The sequence below is a fragment of the Chaetodon trifascialis genome, chromosome 4, assembly GCF_039877785.1.
Source record: "Chaetodon trifascialis isolate fChaTrf1 chromosome 4, fChaTrf1.hap1, whole genome shotgun sequence".
In the NCBI taxonomy this organism is placed as follows: domain Eukaryota; kingdom Metazoa; phylum Chordata; class Actinopteri; order Chaetodontiformes; family Chaetodontidae; genus Chaetodon; species Chaetodon trifascialis.
The window spans coordinates 10473971-10488051 of NC_092059.1; the positions used below are offsets into that span (position 1 = coordinate 10473971).

The 14081-nt window shown below is 45.4% G+C and overlaps 1 protein-coding gene across 4 annotated transcripts; it reads right to left on the reverse strand.

The window, feature by feature from the left end:
- Positions 1-202: 202 nt before the first annotated feature.
- ankrd24 (ankyrin repeat domain 24) lies at positions 203-13153 on the reverse strand. Of its 4 annotated transcripts, none has more exons than XM_070961342.1 (21): positions 11386-11504; positions 10988-11118; positions 10371-10459; positions 10221-10285; positions 10035-10092; positions 9777-9847; positions 9562-9668; positions 8862-9034; positions 8200-8222; positions 7387-7509; positions 7186-7305; positions 6949-7078; positions 6605-6783; positions 5492-5655; positions 4208-4968; positions 3796-4112; positions 3293-3526; positions 1800-1976; positions 1568-1729; positions 1406-1471; positions 203-660 (listed from the first exon to the last, which is right to left on the reverse strand). In XM_070961342.1, exons 1-21 carry the CDS (start codon positions 11452-11454, stop codon positions 592-594), a joined length of 3288 nt encoding a protein of 1095 aa, XP_070817443.1. In that variant the 5' UTR covers positions 11455-11504; the 3' UTR covers positions 203-591. The 4 variants fall into 4 exon arrangements, with proteins under 4 accessions (XP_070817443.1, XP_070817445.1, XP_070817444.1 ...); XM_070961344.1 differs by lacking the exon at positions 11386-11504 and adding an exon at positions 13085-13153 and having other exon boundaries at positions 221-660; XM_070961343.1 differs by lacking the exon at positions 11386-11504 and adding an exon at positions 13085-13153 and having other exon boundaries at positions 467-663.
- Between the last annotated feature and the right edge of the window lie 928 nt (positions 13154-14081).

Sequence of the window (14081 nt, forward strand, 5' to 3'; positions counted from 1 at the left end):
TGTGACTCTTCATGTGTGCCTGCTAATGAGGCGGCTCCAGTTAAGCCCAACCATTCAACTTTCCACGCACACATGCTGCAGCCAAATTAAAACTTCAGATTTCCATCAACCAAAAATAGATGAGAGGAAACATAGTTTAGTTAGTTTGTTCAATCAGTTGTATCCATGCATGAAGCAAGTTACAAAAAACAGGAAGAGCAGCTTGGTTTTGGTTTTTATTATAACAATATAATATAAAATCAGTACGCTTGTCACACAATCAATGCACCTGATTCTATCTTCAAAATAACAACTCTCTATTCACATGGACTTTCTGCTACCACAAACCCCTGACTTATAGGCTGTTGTCATTTCAGCTATCCAGCCATGAAGGCACTCATTACTTTTCTATTTGCTCCCTGTTTGGTTACCAGTCGAGCCTTGAGGCTGCTGTTTAGGTTACTGTATTGTACACATGCAGATATGTCTTTGCACAGATCAGTTGTATTTGGCTTTCTTGACCAGGTCTGAATGCTGCTGGTCCCGTGGGAGCTGCTTTATGCTGACCTGTAAAGGGACTGGATGGAGAGAGACTTGCAGATGTAGGGAGGTTCAGTGTCCATGCTGTGACATCCTCAGGATCTGGAGCAGCAGGTCCTGCACCTCTTCATCCATTCGGCCCTGCTGGGCAGCAAACATCAGTGTAAGAAAATTACGCTTCTACATTGTGTTACACATTGGTTCCTCGTTGTATGAGCACAGGCAGAGCCCCCATAACGGGCTCTATAGGTTTACCCACTCACCTTGCAGAGCGGCACACTGAAATTTGCAGGTTTTAGCAAAGGACACATAAGACATAACCTCACTGGGCACTCGTACCCAACCCTGCCCCAAATCAAAGAGAGGCTTGGAGGGTTCGAGCACAATACAAATTTCTCTTAAAGGTCAACGATACCAGAACAATCTCTCATTACAAGCGACATGACAAAAAGAAATAGCTAATGTGTGCGCGTTAATAGTGGAATATGATGAAACTGATAGAACCGGGAAGTGAGTCGGGCTCCTTTTCCCCGCACCTCTTCTGAAATTTCATCCACTTTGTCTGGTAAGCAGAGAAGGTGGACAGATCATTCCAGCTCTTTGTTGTCTGCACCACAAAGGGGGGCAAACTCAAATCCAGCAGTCAGTGCCGTTCACAGTCCAGACTGTGAGCGGCTGTGCAGCAAGTTGCACAGACAGCATTTCATTGATCCACCCTGACACAGAGCTCTTCCAAACCTCAGATACAGCCAAGACAGTGGTGTCATGTGCACATATATTCTCACTACGAACATGGAAATCCTCAATTAAATTACTTTTTGACATCTCAAGATAAAGATTTAAGTCTTAATTTGTGCTCTAACATGCATGTGCGCATTCAACTGACCTGTACAGCTGCCAGTAAATGGGAGCGGTATATAGCCACCACCTGTTTGTGCTTTCTCTCCCAGTCCTGCAAAAACATCACAGAAAATGTTACTGCCAAGTCAAGGAAATCATGATATTTATTTCTCACTTCATCCAGCCCTAGTGTCAACATCCTCCTCACCTGGAGCTGCTGAGAGAGTGTGGCGATCCTGTTCTGCAGTGCCATTTGCTGCCCAGGGTTACCATGATGGCTAGATGAGGAGGAGGATGTGATGCCCAGAGGAGGTGACAGAGCTCCCAGAGCTTCCTTTAGCCGAAACACCTCCTTGGACAGCTCTGTTATCTGCATGAAGATAAACACATCAGTTTGGCTACCTGATTGGTGCTTCAGCAGCAGATGTGTGAACTCTCACCTTACGGTCTTTCTCCTTGACCAGGCCCTGGGATTCCTGGATGTCCTTGTGGAGCTCCTGGATGTGGCTGGATTGGGCCTGTAATTCGGCCAGCTGCTGCTGCACCGTGGCCAGCTGGGCCTCTGCAACCTGCCGCTCACTCTTGTTAAAGAGAGCCTCCCTCTGCACCTGGAACACCTAGACCAGTAAAACCAGCAGTGGCACCCTGTCACTACAGCAAAGCTGCACAGTCAGGGCTCCAATCCAAATCCAGTCTTTTCTGCTTGTACAGAGGTGGCAGCAGAATAGACAGTAAAGCTGCTGCTGTAACTAATATCAACAGGTTCATACAGACAGAAATACACATGCAGAATCAAACTCAAGGAAATTGACTGACTGTAGTTTTTATGTGCTGCCTGGTAGAAAAGCTTCTTCACTACTTTGCTGTTTAACATTTCCACAGTAACGTCTCATGTACTATGTCTTGTGTCTGATTTAGTGAATAAACACACCCTCCTCTATAATTCCTGTTTTAATCAAAAATATCTATTCCCAAAATGACTGTCATCTGAGTTTTGCTCATTTGCACGCTTGAATACAAATAAATGCAGTCAACCACGCAACTGTGTGTCTGCACATTTGCTTTTGGTGACTAACACTACAAGCACAACCTTATATAAGGTGTGTGTAAGCATTTACCAACACTAAGTTCCAGTGTTGGATTTGGGTTCCAACCAGGCCATGGTTTTGTATTAAAATGCCTTCTGCTTTGCAGGAATCAATTCGTGAACTACATGAAAGCCTATTTTAAGATATCATCCTTTGTGTGAACGCGTGCGTGGCCCCTTATTAACGTCTCTGTGGGGCAGAACAATTAATGGAAATATTACTGAATTCTCGATGTGGCCAAATGCAATATCCAAATCACAGAGGCTGCAGTTCTTTGAAAAACATGTGACAAAACAGCCTTACAATGAAGCACTGTAGTGCAGCAAAGATGCCCTGGCCTATCAAATCTTGTTCTCCAGGTGTAAGAAAACATGTTTGTTTGGCACAGAGCCCTCATGATTTTACAAGTTTTTCATTGAAAATGAAAAATGTCATGCAAATCATATTGCAATCATGATATCTGTCAAAATAACTGCAATAAGATCTTTTTTGCCTTATTGTGCAGCACTGCTTCTGTTGGAGAGGCAATAACTCTGTTTACAAGGTGAGAGTCTGAATGCCACTACACAGGTGGGTGGGAATTACTTCTGGAGTGTCATCAGAAGCCTCGAGTGCACGTACAACACTACTTGAGTGCATCAGTAAGCACATATACAAAGGGACTAATGAAACAGGGAGGGACTGAATAGAGAAAGTAATACACATATGAATAATGTAGAGGCAGGAAAGAGGCCTTCATGGAACACAGCTCACTTTGTGGCAGACACAATAACATCTGATGTGGCTTTAGGTGGCATTAGACGGCAAACACAGCGTGGCACATGCGTACGTTCTCACACACACACCTCAGTGCAGGTCTTCTCGTGCTTGCGAGTCAGATCGTTAAAACGGGCCGTGACGGCGTTGATCTCAGCCTGCAGAGAGAGCCGTAGGGCCTCGTGGTCCTCCTTGGAGATCAGACCCTGTTCTGCAGCCTTCTGGGACTTCAGCTCTCTCAGCTCCATCTCCTTCTCACTCAGAGCCTCCTGAGCTGCTGCTGCACTGCTCTCACTGGCCTGCAGGGAGCGCTGGAGCTCTGCCTAAGAGGCAGGAAGCACAACGTTGACCTGATTAATTCTAAGAAACACTGAAATGCAGTTGTTCAAAACCATCTGTAATTGACACAGTGTACATGACTTGGGTTGAGAAAATTCTCCTACATCTTAAGTTAAATAAATTGTGTAACTCACTTTTTAATCTTAACCAGTAACAGCTGCTGCAAACAAGTTTCAGATTGTGTTTCCCTTCCAAAACGCCTTTTTGGATAACTTATTTTGTGAGAACTAAATTTCAACTTTCAGTTGCTGACCTTCACTTTCTCATGTTCCTCTTTGGGTATGGCATCCTGCATGGCCTGCAGTCTGGCCGCTAGCGTGGCGGCCTGCTCCTCAACCTGACCATGAAGGGTTTTCTCTTCCTGGAGCTCCTGCAGTGTCTGAGCGAGCTGCTCTGACACTGCAGACAGTGCCTCCTTATGTTTTGAGAGCGGCACAGCGTCTTTCAGCTGCAGGGCGTCCTGTGCCCGGCCCTCCCGCTCAGCGCACAGACAGTCCAGGGCCTGGGCTGCTTCCTGCCTCGCCACCTCCAGTTCTTCTCTCACTGCTGCCAGGGAGCGTCTGGAGTGATCTGATTGGACAGACGCACAATCATTTACAAAATGAAATGAGAAATATTTTTCTCTAAAACCCCAAAAGTAGAAATAAAAACCTAACACTGCACACCTGATATGACTGAGGGCTCCGAGCTCTCTGAGTGCTCCTCCTCCTCTTCCTCCTCTTCGTCATCTCCATGTGGAGGAGGCCTGAGTCTCTCCAGATCCAGGAGGGCATCGTTGAGCCTTCTAGCCACGTCCGCCCTCTCCCTGGCCAGCTGTTCACACTGGAGCCCCAGAGTGACCTGCACCTCCTCCAACTCTGAGCGGGGCACACACTTTCTCAGCTCCCCCTCTAGCTCTGCTAAACGCTCCTGGAGACGACGGACTTGATCTCCATCTCCTGCCGCTCCTCCCTCTTTCCCTGATGCCCTGCTCTCGGCCAGGGCTGCCTCCAACTCAGCCACTTTGTTGTGGAGGCGCTTCACTGTTTCCGTCTCTTCTCCTTCGCTGTCTTTCTCGCTATCATGTTTTGTAGACTCTCTCTGGGCCAGGGCAGCTTGGAGCTCCTCTACTTTCTCTGTCAGCTGTTTGATTGTGTCACTGTCCTGGCTGCTCCGACCCCCCGCCTCGCCCCGTCTCTTAGCTAGCTCCTCCTCTAGCTCCGTCACCCTCTCTCTCAGCTGCTGTGCCTCTTCTTTTGCACCCTCAGTCCCACCACCTGCCGCGACAGTACCCCCTTCACCACACTCCACAGAAAGCACCCCAAGGCGCATCTGCTCCCGCAGCTCCTCCAGCTCAGACTGGGAGGAGGTAAACTGCTCCTCCAGCCCTTGCAGCTTCTCCTTCAGAGCCTCCACACTCTCTCCATCCTGAGACTTCTCATCGCCACTGCAGAACAACACAAAGATTATCAATCATTCAAGCTAACTCAAACAATAAAATGAGCAAATTAATCACATTAATGAAGAAGTGTAAAAACATCATACCATTACTTGATACTAGGCTTTATTTTCAGCACTGATCAATATGTGGATAACAGCATTACATTGCATTGGCATTAACGCTATGTTATTGAAGTGTATAACTGCAAACTGTGATAAAATAAATACAGACATTTTCAGCATTCCACACTACAGTATATAAGCAACAAATATCATAATAGAGGTCAAGACACCCTCAAATCCATGATGTCATGAGTGCACATTTTGCACCTCAGCCTGTTCAGCCTCCAGCATACTGCAGAAAAATATAAATGCTCAGCACTTTTAAAAATGGCCCTGATAGAGGCAGAAGTGGATACTGCTGAGACTTCGGAACTGATATTAACAAAGGTGTGCACACATCTCAGAATAGACCTGATCTAATACAGTAGTGTTCTGTTGCTGCTTCAGTCAGAAAAAATCGTTCTTACTGTTCCTCGACCACGCTGGAGGCCTCGTCTGAAGCCTGGGCCTGAGAGAAGCGCTCCTGAAGGGCTTCAAACTCCTTCCTCAGGGTCTCATACTGAACTATGGGGACAAAGTCCGAGCTGGAGGTCTGCATGTCTGTATCATCCTTCTCAAACATCTCCAGCATCTGTGTACAACACAGAGGAAACAACTATCAATAACAGGCCTTGTACTGTTTATCAGTCAAGGATGAGTTATGTACTATCAGCTAATACTAAACAGAATTCACACATAAAACTTGAGTATTGTTTCATAAGTTCCTTCCTGCCTGGCAAACTCCCATGTTTTCACAAAAGCTTTCTGTCTGGAACGTATAATTTATTGATGAATTAAAGCCCATGCAGACGTAACCCTGGTGACATCATCCCATGTTATTTTCTCAGACTTGACAAAGCTCCTGCAGAGCCACAGAGGACACTGTACAAATGTTTTCACAGGCTAAAAAGTACTCCCAGTGACTAGTAAACTGACACGTATGTGTAAAATTGGTGGAGCTGCCCTTAAATTAACTTAAGCCAATATGAGTTATGGAATCTTAGCCTTCCCTCGACCATATAAATCACAGCTGGAGGTTTTGCTTCTACTTTACTGCTGACCTTCTTTCACAGTCCCATTCTCTCTTAGCTCTCATATGAGACCTCAGATTTCCCACTCTTCATGGCCTGGATCGCTGCTTCTCACAGTGGTGACTGAATCACACCAGAACAGAATAATCCAAACAAACTTCAGAGGTTCACCCAGCCTGACCCAGTTAGTGAAGAATGTCGACAAAATTCCCCCATGCCATCATCAGATGCTCTATTTATACCTGTATGAACACATCTGCCTTAGTGCATTAGTGTACCAGAGTGCAGCATTATAAAGTTTAAGTGGACATGACTAATGCTTGAGTCACGGACATTAAGCCTCTCTTGAACAATTTAATAATCACTTCACTATCAATTTATCCTCCTTAAAAAGGCCTGCGTGTATATGTATGAGACAGTTGGCTGAATGAGTATCTCTTCTGTGCATGTGTGTGTATAGGAGAACACAATAGGTGTGTATTTGTGCATTTGTACTCCGCCTGACCTTACCTGCACTTTGAGAGCTAGTTCAGAGTTTTGTGAGGTAAGTTCCTCTATTTGTTTGTGCAGCTCAGCAACAGTTCCTGGGTCTGCAGGGGCAGGAGAGGGGTGGAGTGAGTCTGCTGCCCCTTGACAAGTGGCCTCATCCGGACCAGGGGAGGCTCTGGAGCGCTTGGAGAGCAGCTTCTCTAGAGGGAAAGTTCAAGACCAGCAACAAAAAAGATAAATCTGTGTACTTCCTGAGGCGATAGACACACAGGAATTCCCAAGTGGAACAGCAGAGACACATGCATGGAAGTACATGCGTGCTTTCTGCCATGGCCTGGGAAGCACATGTCACATAGATCACATACCTGGGAAGTCAAACATTTCATCCATGTCGTCAGAGTCACTGGCCCCAATGCCATGACCTCCCTTCAGCTCCTCAAGCAGCTTGTCTCTCTCTGCTTCTGCCTCCTCTAGACGCTGCTTAAGCCGGGACAACTACAGCGCGCGCACACACACACACACATAAACAGACAGTTCTATTGAAAAGGTAGATGTTAACATAAAATTCCAAAACAGTGAATAAAAATGGGTGCTTGCAGTACCTCCTCCAAGGCAGAGAGGGCACTCTGTTGCTGCTGCTCCAAGGCTTTGATCTTCTGCAGCAGACGGCCTCTCTCCAGACGCAGCCGTCGAATCTCCTCAAACACCTCCTCATCCTCTGCCTTGTACATATAAATTTGGCACTAACATGACACGGAGGAAAAACAGAGACGATAACAAAAGTCAAGATTTACTGTGCCAACCTGGGCGGGTTGCTGCGTTTCTGGAGGCTGGGGAGAAGGAGACGGAGACCGGGGCTGGGGCTCAGGGGACTGTGCAGGTGGTGCAGGACTCCGGGGCTGTGGAGAGGGTGGCAAACCCTGGATCTGTGTGATGGGAAAACAGAAAAAAATTCATCTTTGTTACACATCAAATATGTGAGACCTCTTTAGTTTCTCCATCGAGAAGCAATGCTGTGTTACAGAGATATTACCAAAGAAATTATAATTCAATTAGCATAAATATGGACACCTTTGTATCTTCATTGCTCTCATGTAGCTCCATAAAGGGCAACCGTTTTAAAACTGGCCAACTAGCCATTTTTTCTTTTGAAGGGACCACATGCTTAAAGGTAGGGAGCTGATGATATATGTGAATGTATGTGCTAACAACACTGTAAGGACAGCCTGTGCTTGTGGTATTAATGTGTTTTTCCTCCACAGAGATGCTTCTCACAGTACCTGCAGAGGAGAGCGAGGCGGTGGAGGAGCTTTCCGTTTGCGGGGGGTAGTGCCCCCTTGAACTGATGAGGCGCCTGAGGGGACTTTGGGGGGCTGCGTGCGAGTGGGAGGGGAACCACAGACAAGCAGAGATCAAGCTCAACGTAAAACGAGAGAACAGAGGAAACTACGATAAGACAAAGGGTCGGCAACAAAGGGGGACGAAAGCCAACGAAGAGAGCAGCACACAAAAACAATGACCTCATATTGGAAAACATGCACAATATGATCAGCTAAAGTGGGCCATGATCGCGTTTGATGGAGGGAGTGATCAAACACACAGTTATGCAACATTACCTCCTCGCCTGTGCCCTCAGAAGCTACGTACGCAGAGGGAAAGAAGACACACAGCAAGACATTTTTACCCCTAAAGGAATGAGGTTCAGCAAACAGATAGAAGCACCATACATACACTCTCACTTCCTGTCACTTTCCCTAACATGTCCTTTATATTAGTACCATTCATGTATCTTGTAGATAATCAACCAAAATCTGCAATTATAGAACAAAAACTTATACGGTCGGGCCATCATATGTGCACCAAACTCTCTCCTTCATCTCTTTTTCAAACTAGCCACACATCTGGTTTTCATACATCAGCAGCGTCTTTGTTGGGAGATAAAAGTGGAACAGGCCTTTCGTGTCTCTCTTTTTTCTTTTTTTTTAATCCCTCTTCACAATTACACCCAGCTGTCCTCCTGGTCCACTTCCTCCTATTACAGTCATTTCCTGGAGCAGAGATGCAGCCAGGATCGGGAGGAGCATGGCCACAAACAGAAGCAGTACCTCGGGTCTGACGATCTGTTAGATGTCGCTACCACGTGTTTCATTATGACGCCACCACTTTATTTTTAGAGAAAAAAATGGCTGTCACAAGCTGTTTCATTTATTCCAGCTGATTTAACACTTGGCACTTCTATCTGTCCACATGTAAAAAGACTTGAGGCCTCATACTGCACCTGGAGGTGCTCCATCCTGCAACATCTGCATGATGCACTGGTTGCCTGTGGTTACGCCGTAGTCGCTGGCTTTGTGTCCAAGGGCATCGACCAGCTGTGTGTTGGCCCCCCCTCTCAGTAGAGCTTCTACGGTCTCGACGCTGTCACTCTCACACGCCAGCATCAATGCAGACCTGCACAACGGCAAAACAGCAGTACTGAATGCATCAATTTTACATCTTCATGTGAAATATACGGCCGGCTTAAACCTCCAGAATTTTATATTCATTTTGGTCAAGGAAATTTTTCCATTTGATATAATGATGCAGCCTGAAATGTTGGTTTTTTCACCTCTTTAACCAGCAGATAATTCTCTAATCATCCTCTGCAAAGAGACATCCAAAGCCAAACTGAAAGCTGTTGGTCCCTGTTGGAGGTCTTGACCCTACATCCTTCCAAATCTACCCCACGCACTGGAGACTGTCTATGGCAATCCTTCCTCTATCCTGACCCAGACAAAACCACTGCTGTGAGAATAATCCTGGTTCTGGCTTAACTAAGAAGTCTGTTTCATGCTGCAGTCTGCCTCAGCACTGCCGAACACTCTCTGTCATTCCATCTGTCAGAGCCTCAGCTGCAGCTACAAGAGATGGACTGAGGACAGTTAAGAGCTCCAACTGCCTCATCGGCCCCAGAGGAGGAGAAGAAATGCCTCCAGTACCTTCCTTGGCTGTCTTGTATGTTTGCATTTGCATCTCGACCCAACAGAAAGACACACAGCTCCACTCTGCTCATCTGGGCGGCTAAAATCAAAGGGGTGGCCCCGTCCTGACAGAGAGACAGGTATGATCATTCAGACATCATGGACCAACAGCAAAGACATTTGATAATGTTGTCTAATGTATTTAACTGTAAAAAGCAAATTGTTAAACCTACCCCATCCTGGACATCCAGATTGGCTTTAAAGTCCCACAGGGTCTCGGTGCAGGACAGGCAGCCACTGACCGCTGCAGGAAATGATGGTCACTATCAGAGATTTACATACAGTATAACATGCACGGTGCAGATTTTTGTGTTCGTTTAGACCTGCTTACTTTTCATAATTAAAATATGTTAAATGGGATCTATCAGAGGAATCTGTTGCATAACTGTTATGTAACCAAACTGCCTCATATTTCAGTTCATTTCATTTACCTGCATGATGAAGTGGTGTTCTACCAATGCTGTCGGTGCAATCTACAGCTAATCTCTCCTGACAGGGAAAATAGAAATAATGATAACCAACAGCAAAAGATGATCCATCTGTAACTTGTGGATTCTTAAAATTCATGAATGCATTAATATATTTTACAGTATTTGTAGGTTAATTCTGTGTTTTACCTGTAAGAGTCTCTTTAAACACTCTGATTGACCATTTTTGGCTGCTAGGTGGAGGGCGCTGAAGCCTGGAATAAGTTATAGACACTCATAAACAATCCATGACACACATGAATCGACAGCCTTGGCTTCTGGGATAATTGAATACCCTACCAGAACCATCAGTGACATTGAGGTCTGCTCCTTGAGAGATGATGACCTCCAGGCAGTCTAGCCGGCCTCGGGACGCACAGAGGTGGAACCTGCCGGAAGGAAGAAGAACAATACATAGTCACCAGTGATGAGAGATGAGAAATGAGAACAGGTTTCTATTTAAAGTGGTTCATTTTTTGATTAGTTGAAAAAATTCACCAAAGTTTAAGAGACAGTAGGTAATGAAATTTTACCATTTGCCAAAACTTGGATAAAAGGGGGAAATGAATGCATTGCTGTACTTTACTCAGCAGTATATAATTAGCTCAACTTTAAAACACTTCACTAATGCAGCAGTACTGTTAATCTAAAAACATCAGATATAATAGTAAAACACTGACAGGGAAGATTTCACTGCAGATTGAGTACTTTTGATACTTAAAGTACATTTTGCTGATAATACTTTTACTTAAGTAAGGTTTTGAATGCAGGACTTTTACTTGTAGTGAAGCATTTTCTGTGTGGTATTAATACTTCTACTAAAGTAAAAGATCTGAATACTTTTACTGCAGTTACTTCTAATAACTGAATTCCCTCCTGTGACTGAGAAAAAGCTCAAAATTGGGTGTCCAACTTACGCCGACTTGCCCTCAGCATCCAGCTTGGTGGGACAGAGACCCTTTTTGACGATGAGAGCCGAGACTTTGTCGGGTTCGTTCTGCTCCACAGCCTGCAGCAGCCTATCATCACTCTTACTCCAGTCCTGACTCTGAGGGGGTGAAGCCAGAGAACAGGTCACCACCCCGAACAACCCCAGTGGAAACTGATACCACGCTGCATAACTCACAACATACAAAACAGGAGATGGCTGAGCAGCTGAGATAAATGTAATGCATTTAGGAGACAACCAGAGATGTTGTGCTTCAGATCATCATCAATATGAGACACCAGTTTTAACAAGTTACAATAAACTACTTTTAAGACAGAAATATAAGGAAAGAGGGATGAAACTAATTAAGAAAGAGGAGATACCTACTGGCAGCGGCAGCAGGCTGAAACAACACAGCTGCTTCATCAGGCTAAAAACAGGCTGCTGAGGATCCATAATGGCTAGCAGGACATCACACACGCAACTAAATACAGAGCACCAAGCCAGCACCGTGTGTCCATACACACTGCTGCCTGGCTACATAACAAATGTGCACATTTACATCAGATACTGTTGAGAACTCTCCTACTATTAGTTTCGACCAGATACCCTTCAGAGGTCACAGCAACGTCATAGTACAGATCTACATACCACAGAATTTATGCTATCCACGAACTCACACCTCCAAAGAAACGGGGTGACATGCACACAGTATCACTGCTATTTGCTGTCCTCACAACAAAGTCTCCCTGTGCAGTGCTCCCTGTCCGCATCCAAAACGCCATCCTATCATCCTGCCTCGGCTGCTAGCGGGGACGAAGCCGCTCTGCCCACTGCACCTCACACGCTGCCACCTCCTTCTTTCCTCACTGTCCTCCTTTCTCTAACCTATTAATTTCTCTGTAGCAGGCAGCCTCCTTCTCTCCAGTAGTTTTTTGTCAGGTCCTGCACGGTGCTCCCCCTGGCAGCGTCATACTGTAGGTCTGTTTCTCTGCAGTTACAGAGCGGGGCCTGTGTGATGTGAGGACTCAGCAAAAAGAGGAGAAACAGAGCTGGCTCTGCTCTGCTGGTTCGGATAGTCATTTACAGGGTAGAGGGGACATAATGAGGCACACATACCAGCTGAAATCCAAAATACCCCCTTGGGCTATGAAATGGATGGGTGTCTCAGGCTGAGGCGAGGTTTATATAGGTGGAAAACCCTGGGAGATGTGTGCATGCAGGATAGTTATCAATCTATCTTATCTGTCCATTTGACAGTTGGACCATAATAATAATAATAATAATAATAATAATAATAATAATAATATCAGACAGAAGATCATTCTTGCCACCATTGTTGTGGTAATCACCAAGTTTGATGGACAGTAACAGGTTGTAATGGTGCCAAAAGCATCATCAGGATCCAAATGGATGGATGGATGGATGGATGGATGGATGGATGGATGGATGGATGGATGGATGGATGGATATACGGATAGATAGATAAGTGGCTATAAGGCGCTGGCAAAAAAGTAAAACTTTAGAAAAATAGTACATGAGGTAACAAGGTTAACCCCCAGCCCTCGAGAGTAGCATCAGGATGACAGAAGAATAGTAGGTTTGAGTGTGTGTGTGTGTGTGTGTGTGTGTGTGTGTGTGTGTGTGTGTGTGTGTGTGTGTGTGTGTGTGTGTGTGCGTGCGTGTGCACATATGTGTGAATAATTGAAGGCTACCTGAGATCTCTGGTTATAACAGCAGTCTGGAGACAACCCTGCTCTCCTGCTGCTGCTCAGTGACACTGAATCCCAGTGCCCCCCATACACACACACACACACACACACACACACACACACACACACACACACACACACACACACACACACACACACACACACACACACACACACTCACAAGGAGCAACTTGGGGCAACTTGGGATCTATATAAATATCTTCTTAATGTAGAGCACTGAACACTGTAATAGTAGGTGAAAACACAGTTTGCATAGCTCATAGCTCTAAGTAGCTTGAAGCAATAGCAAACAGGTGTACTGCTTTTAAATACACCTGTAAAGCTCCACGTGCCCCTCAACAGATGGCTCTTACCTCATTCTTTTTAAACTTTGCCTTTAGACTCTTCATTATGGTTTGATAGCCTCTGTCTCAACGGGAATACTGCAATAAACAAGGCAAAGAAACAAACTTGAGTGTTATTTTCAGCTGATTAAAGCTTGTTATTTACAGTTTCTTTCGTTCACACATGACTCAGTGGTCCCTAGTAACATGTGGGTGTACCAAGATCTTTGTAATACATGAGGAATGTACCAACACTAAGCCAACAGAAACCCTAATGCAGTAAAGACACAAATATATAATGACCTGCAGAAACATGCAGCCTACCTGTGAGGGAGAGTCCCGCTCCAGGTGAGTGTGTCCCACCAGCTGCTCACAGCAGAATACTGGAGTCACGGCAGCCCGACAGGAACGAGCCCGCCTCAATCATAAATTAACCAATCAGCAATGCGCAAAACGCCGGATCAGCGTTTGATTGGCGATGATGGATGATATATCGTGTCCGTCGCGTGCAGTAAGGCCAGCAGACGTGGTGCGCACTTCAGGGCGCGTGCTTAAGGGCAGAGTCGTTGTTTTGTCTTTAGCAGGCGGCTGGAGGCTGTGGAGTCGCAGTCCGTCACATACGACTTGTCATTTTGTCGGTGTCTTCCGTTTCGACAGCACCTCGAGCTCACAATTCAACACAGGGACGTTGTTGGGGAAAGTTCCTTATTTTTGACATTTTAGCCAATCACTGAAACCTAAAAGTGAATTCAACCAATGGCAACACTGAAGGACCTGAACCCGGAAGCTAACACTTTTGTACTGTAATGAAAGAGAGAGGTGAGTGAAAAATAAAAAAAATAGTCATGCGCAGGGCTAACCTGAATGTTACTCTACTATTTTAGATGTTACTGAGTTTATATGCTTATTTAAGCTCATATTTTACTGAGGCCCTAACATTAATGCCTGTGTTTTCTCTAAATGTTAATCAGTATTGCCCGGTTCATAGTCATGAATGCATAGGTCTGCTAATTAGTTTGGGTTTTTT

Coding starts and splice junctions, on each gene's coding strand:
- ankrd24 (XM_070961341.1), bottom strand. CDS start 11,454: ATGGATCCTCAGCAGCCTGTTTTTAGCCTGATGAAGCAGCTGTGTTGT. Junction 7,079..7,185: donor CCCTCTCTGCCTTGGAGGAG/GTACTGCAAGCA, acceptor CGCGCGCTGTAG/TTGTCCCGGCTTAAGCAGCG. Junction 1,730..1,799: donor TCAAGGAGAAAGACCGTAAG/GTGAGAGTTCAC, acceptor ATCTTCATGCAG/ATAACAGAGCTGTCCAAGGA.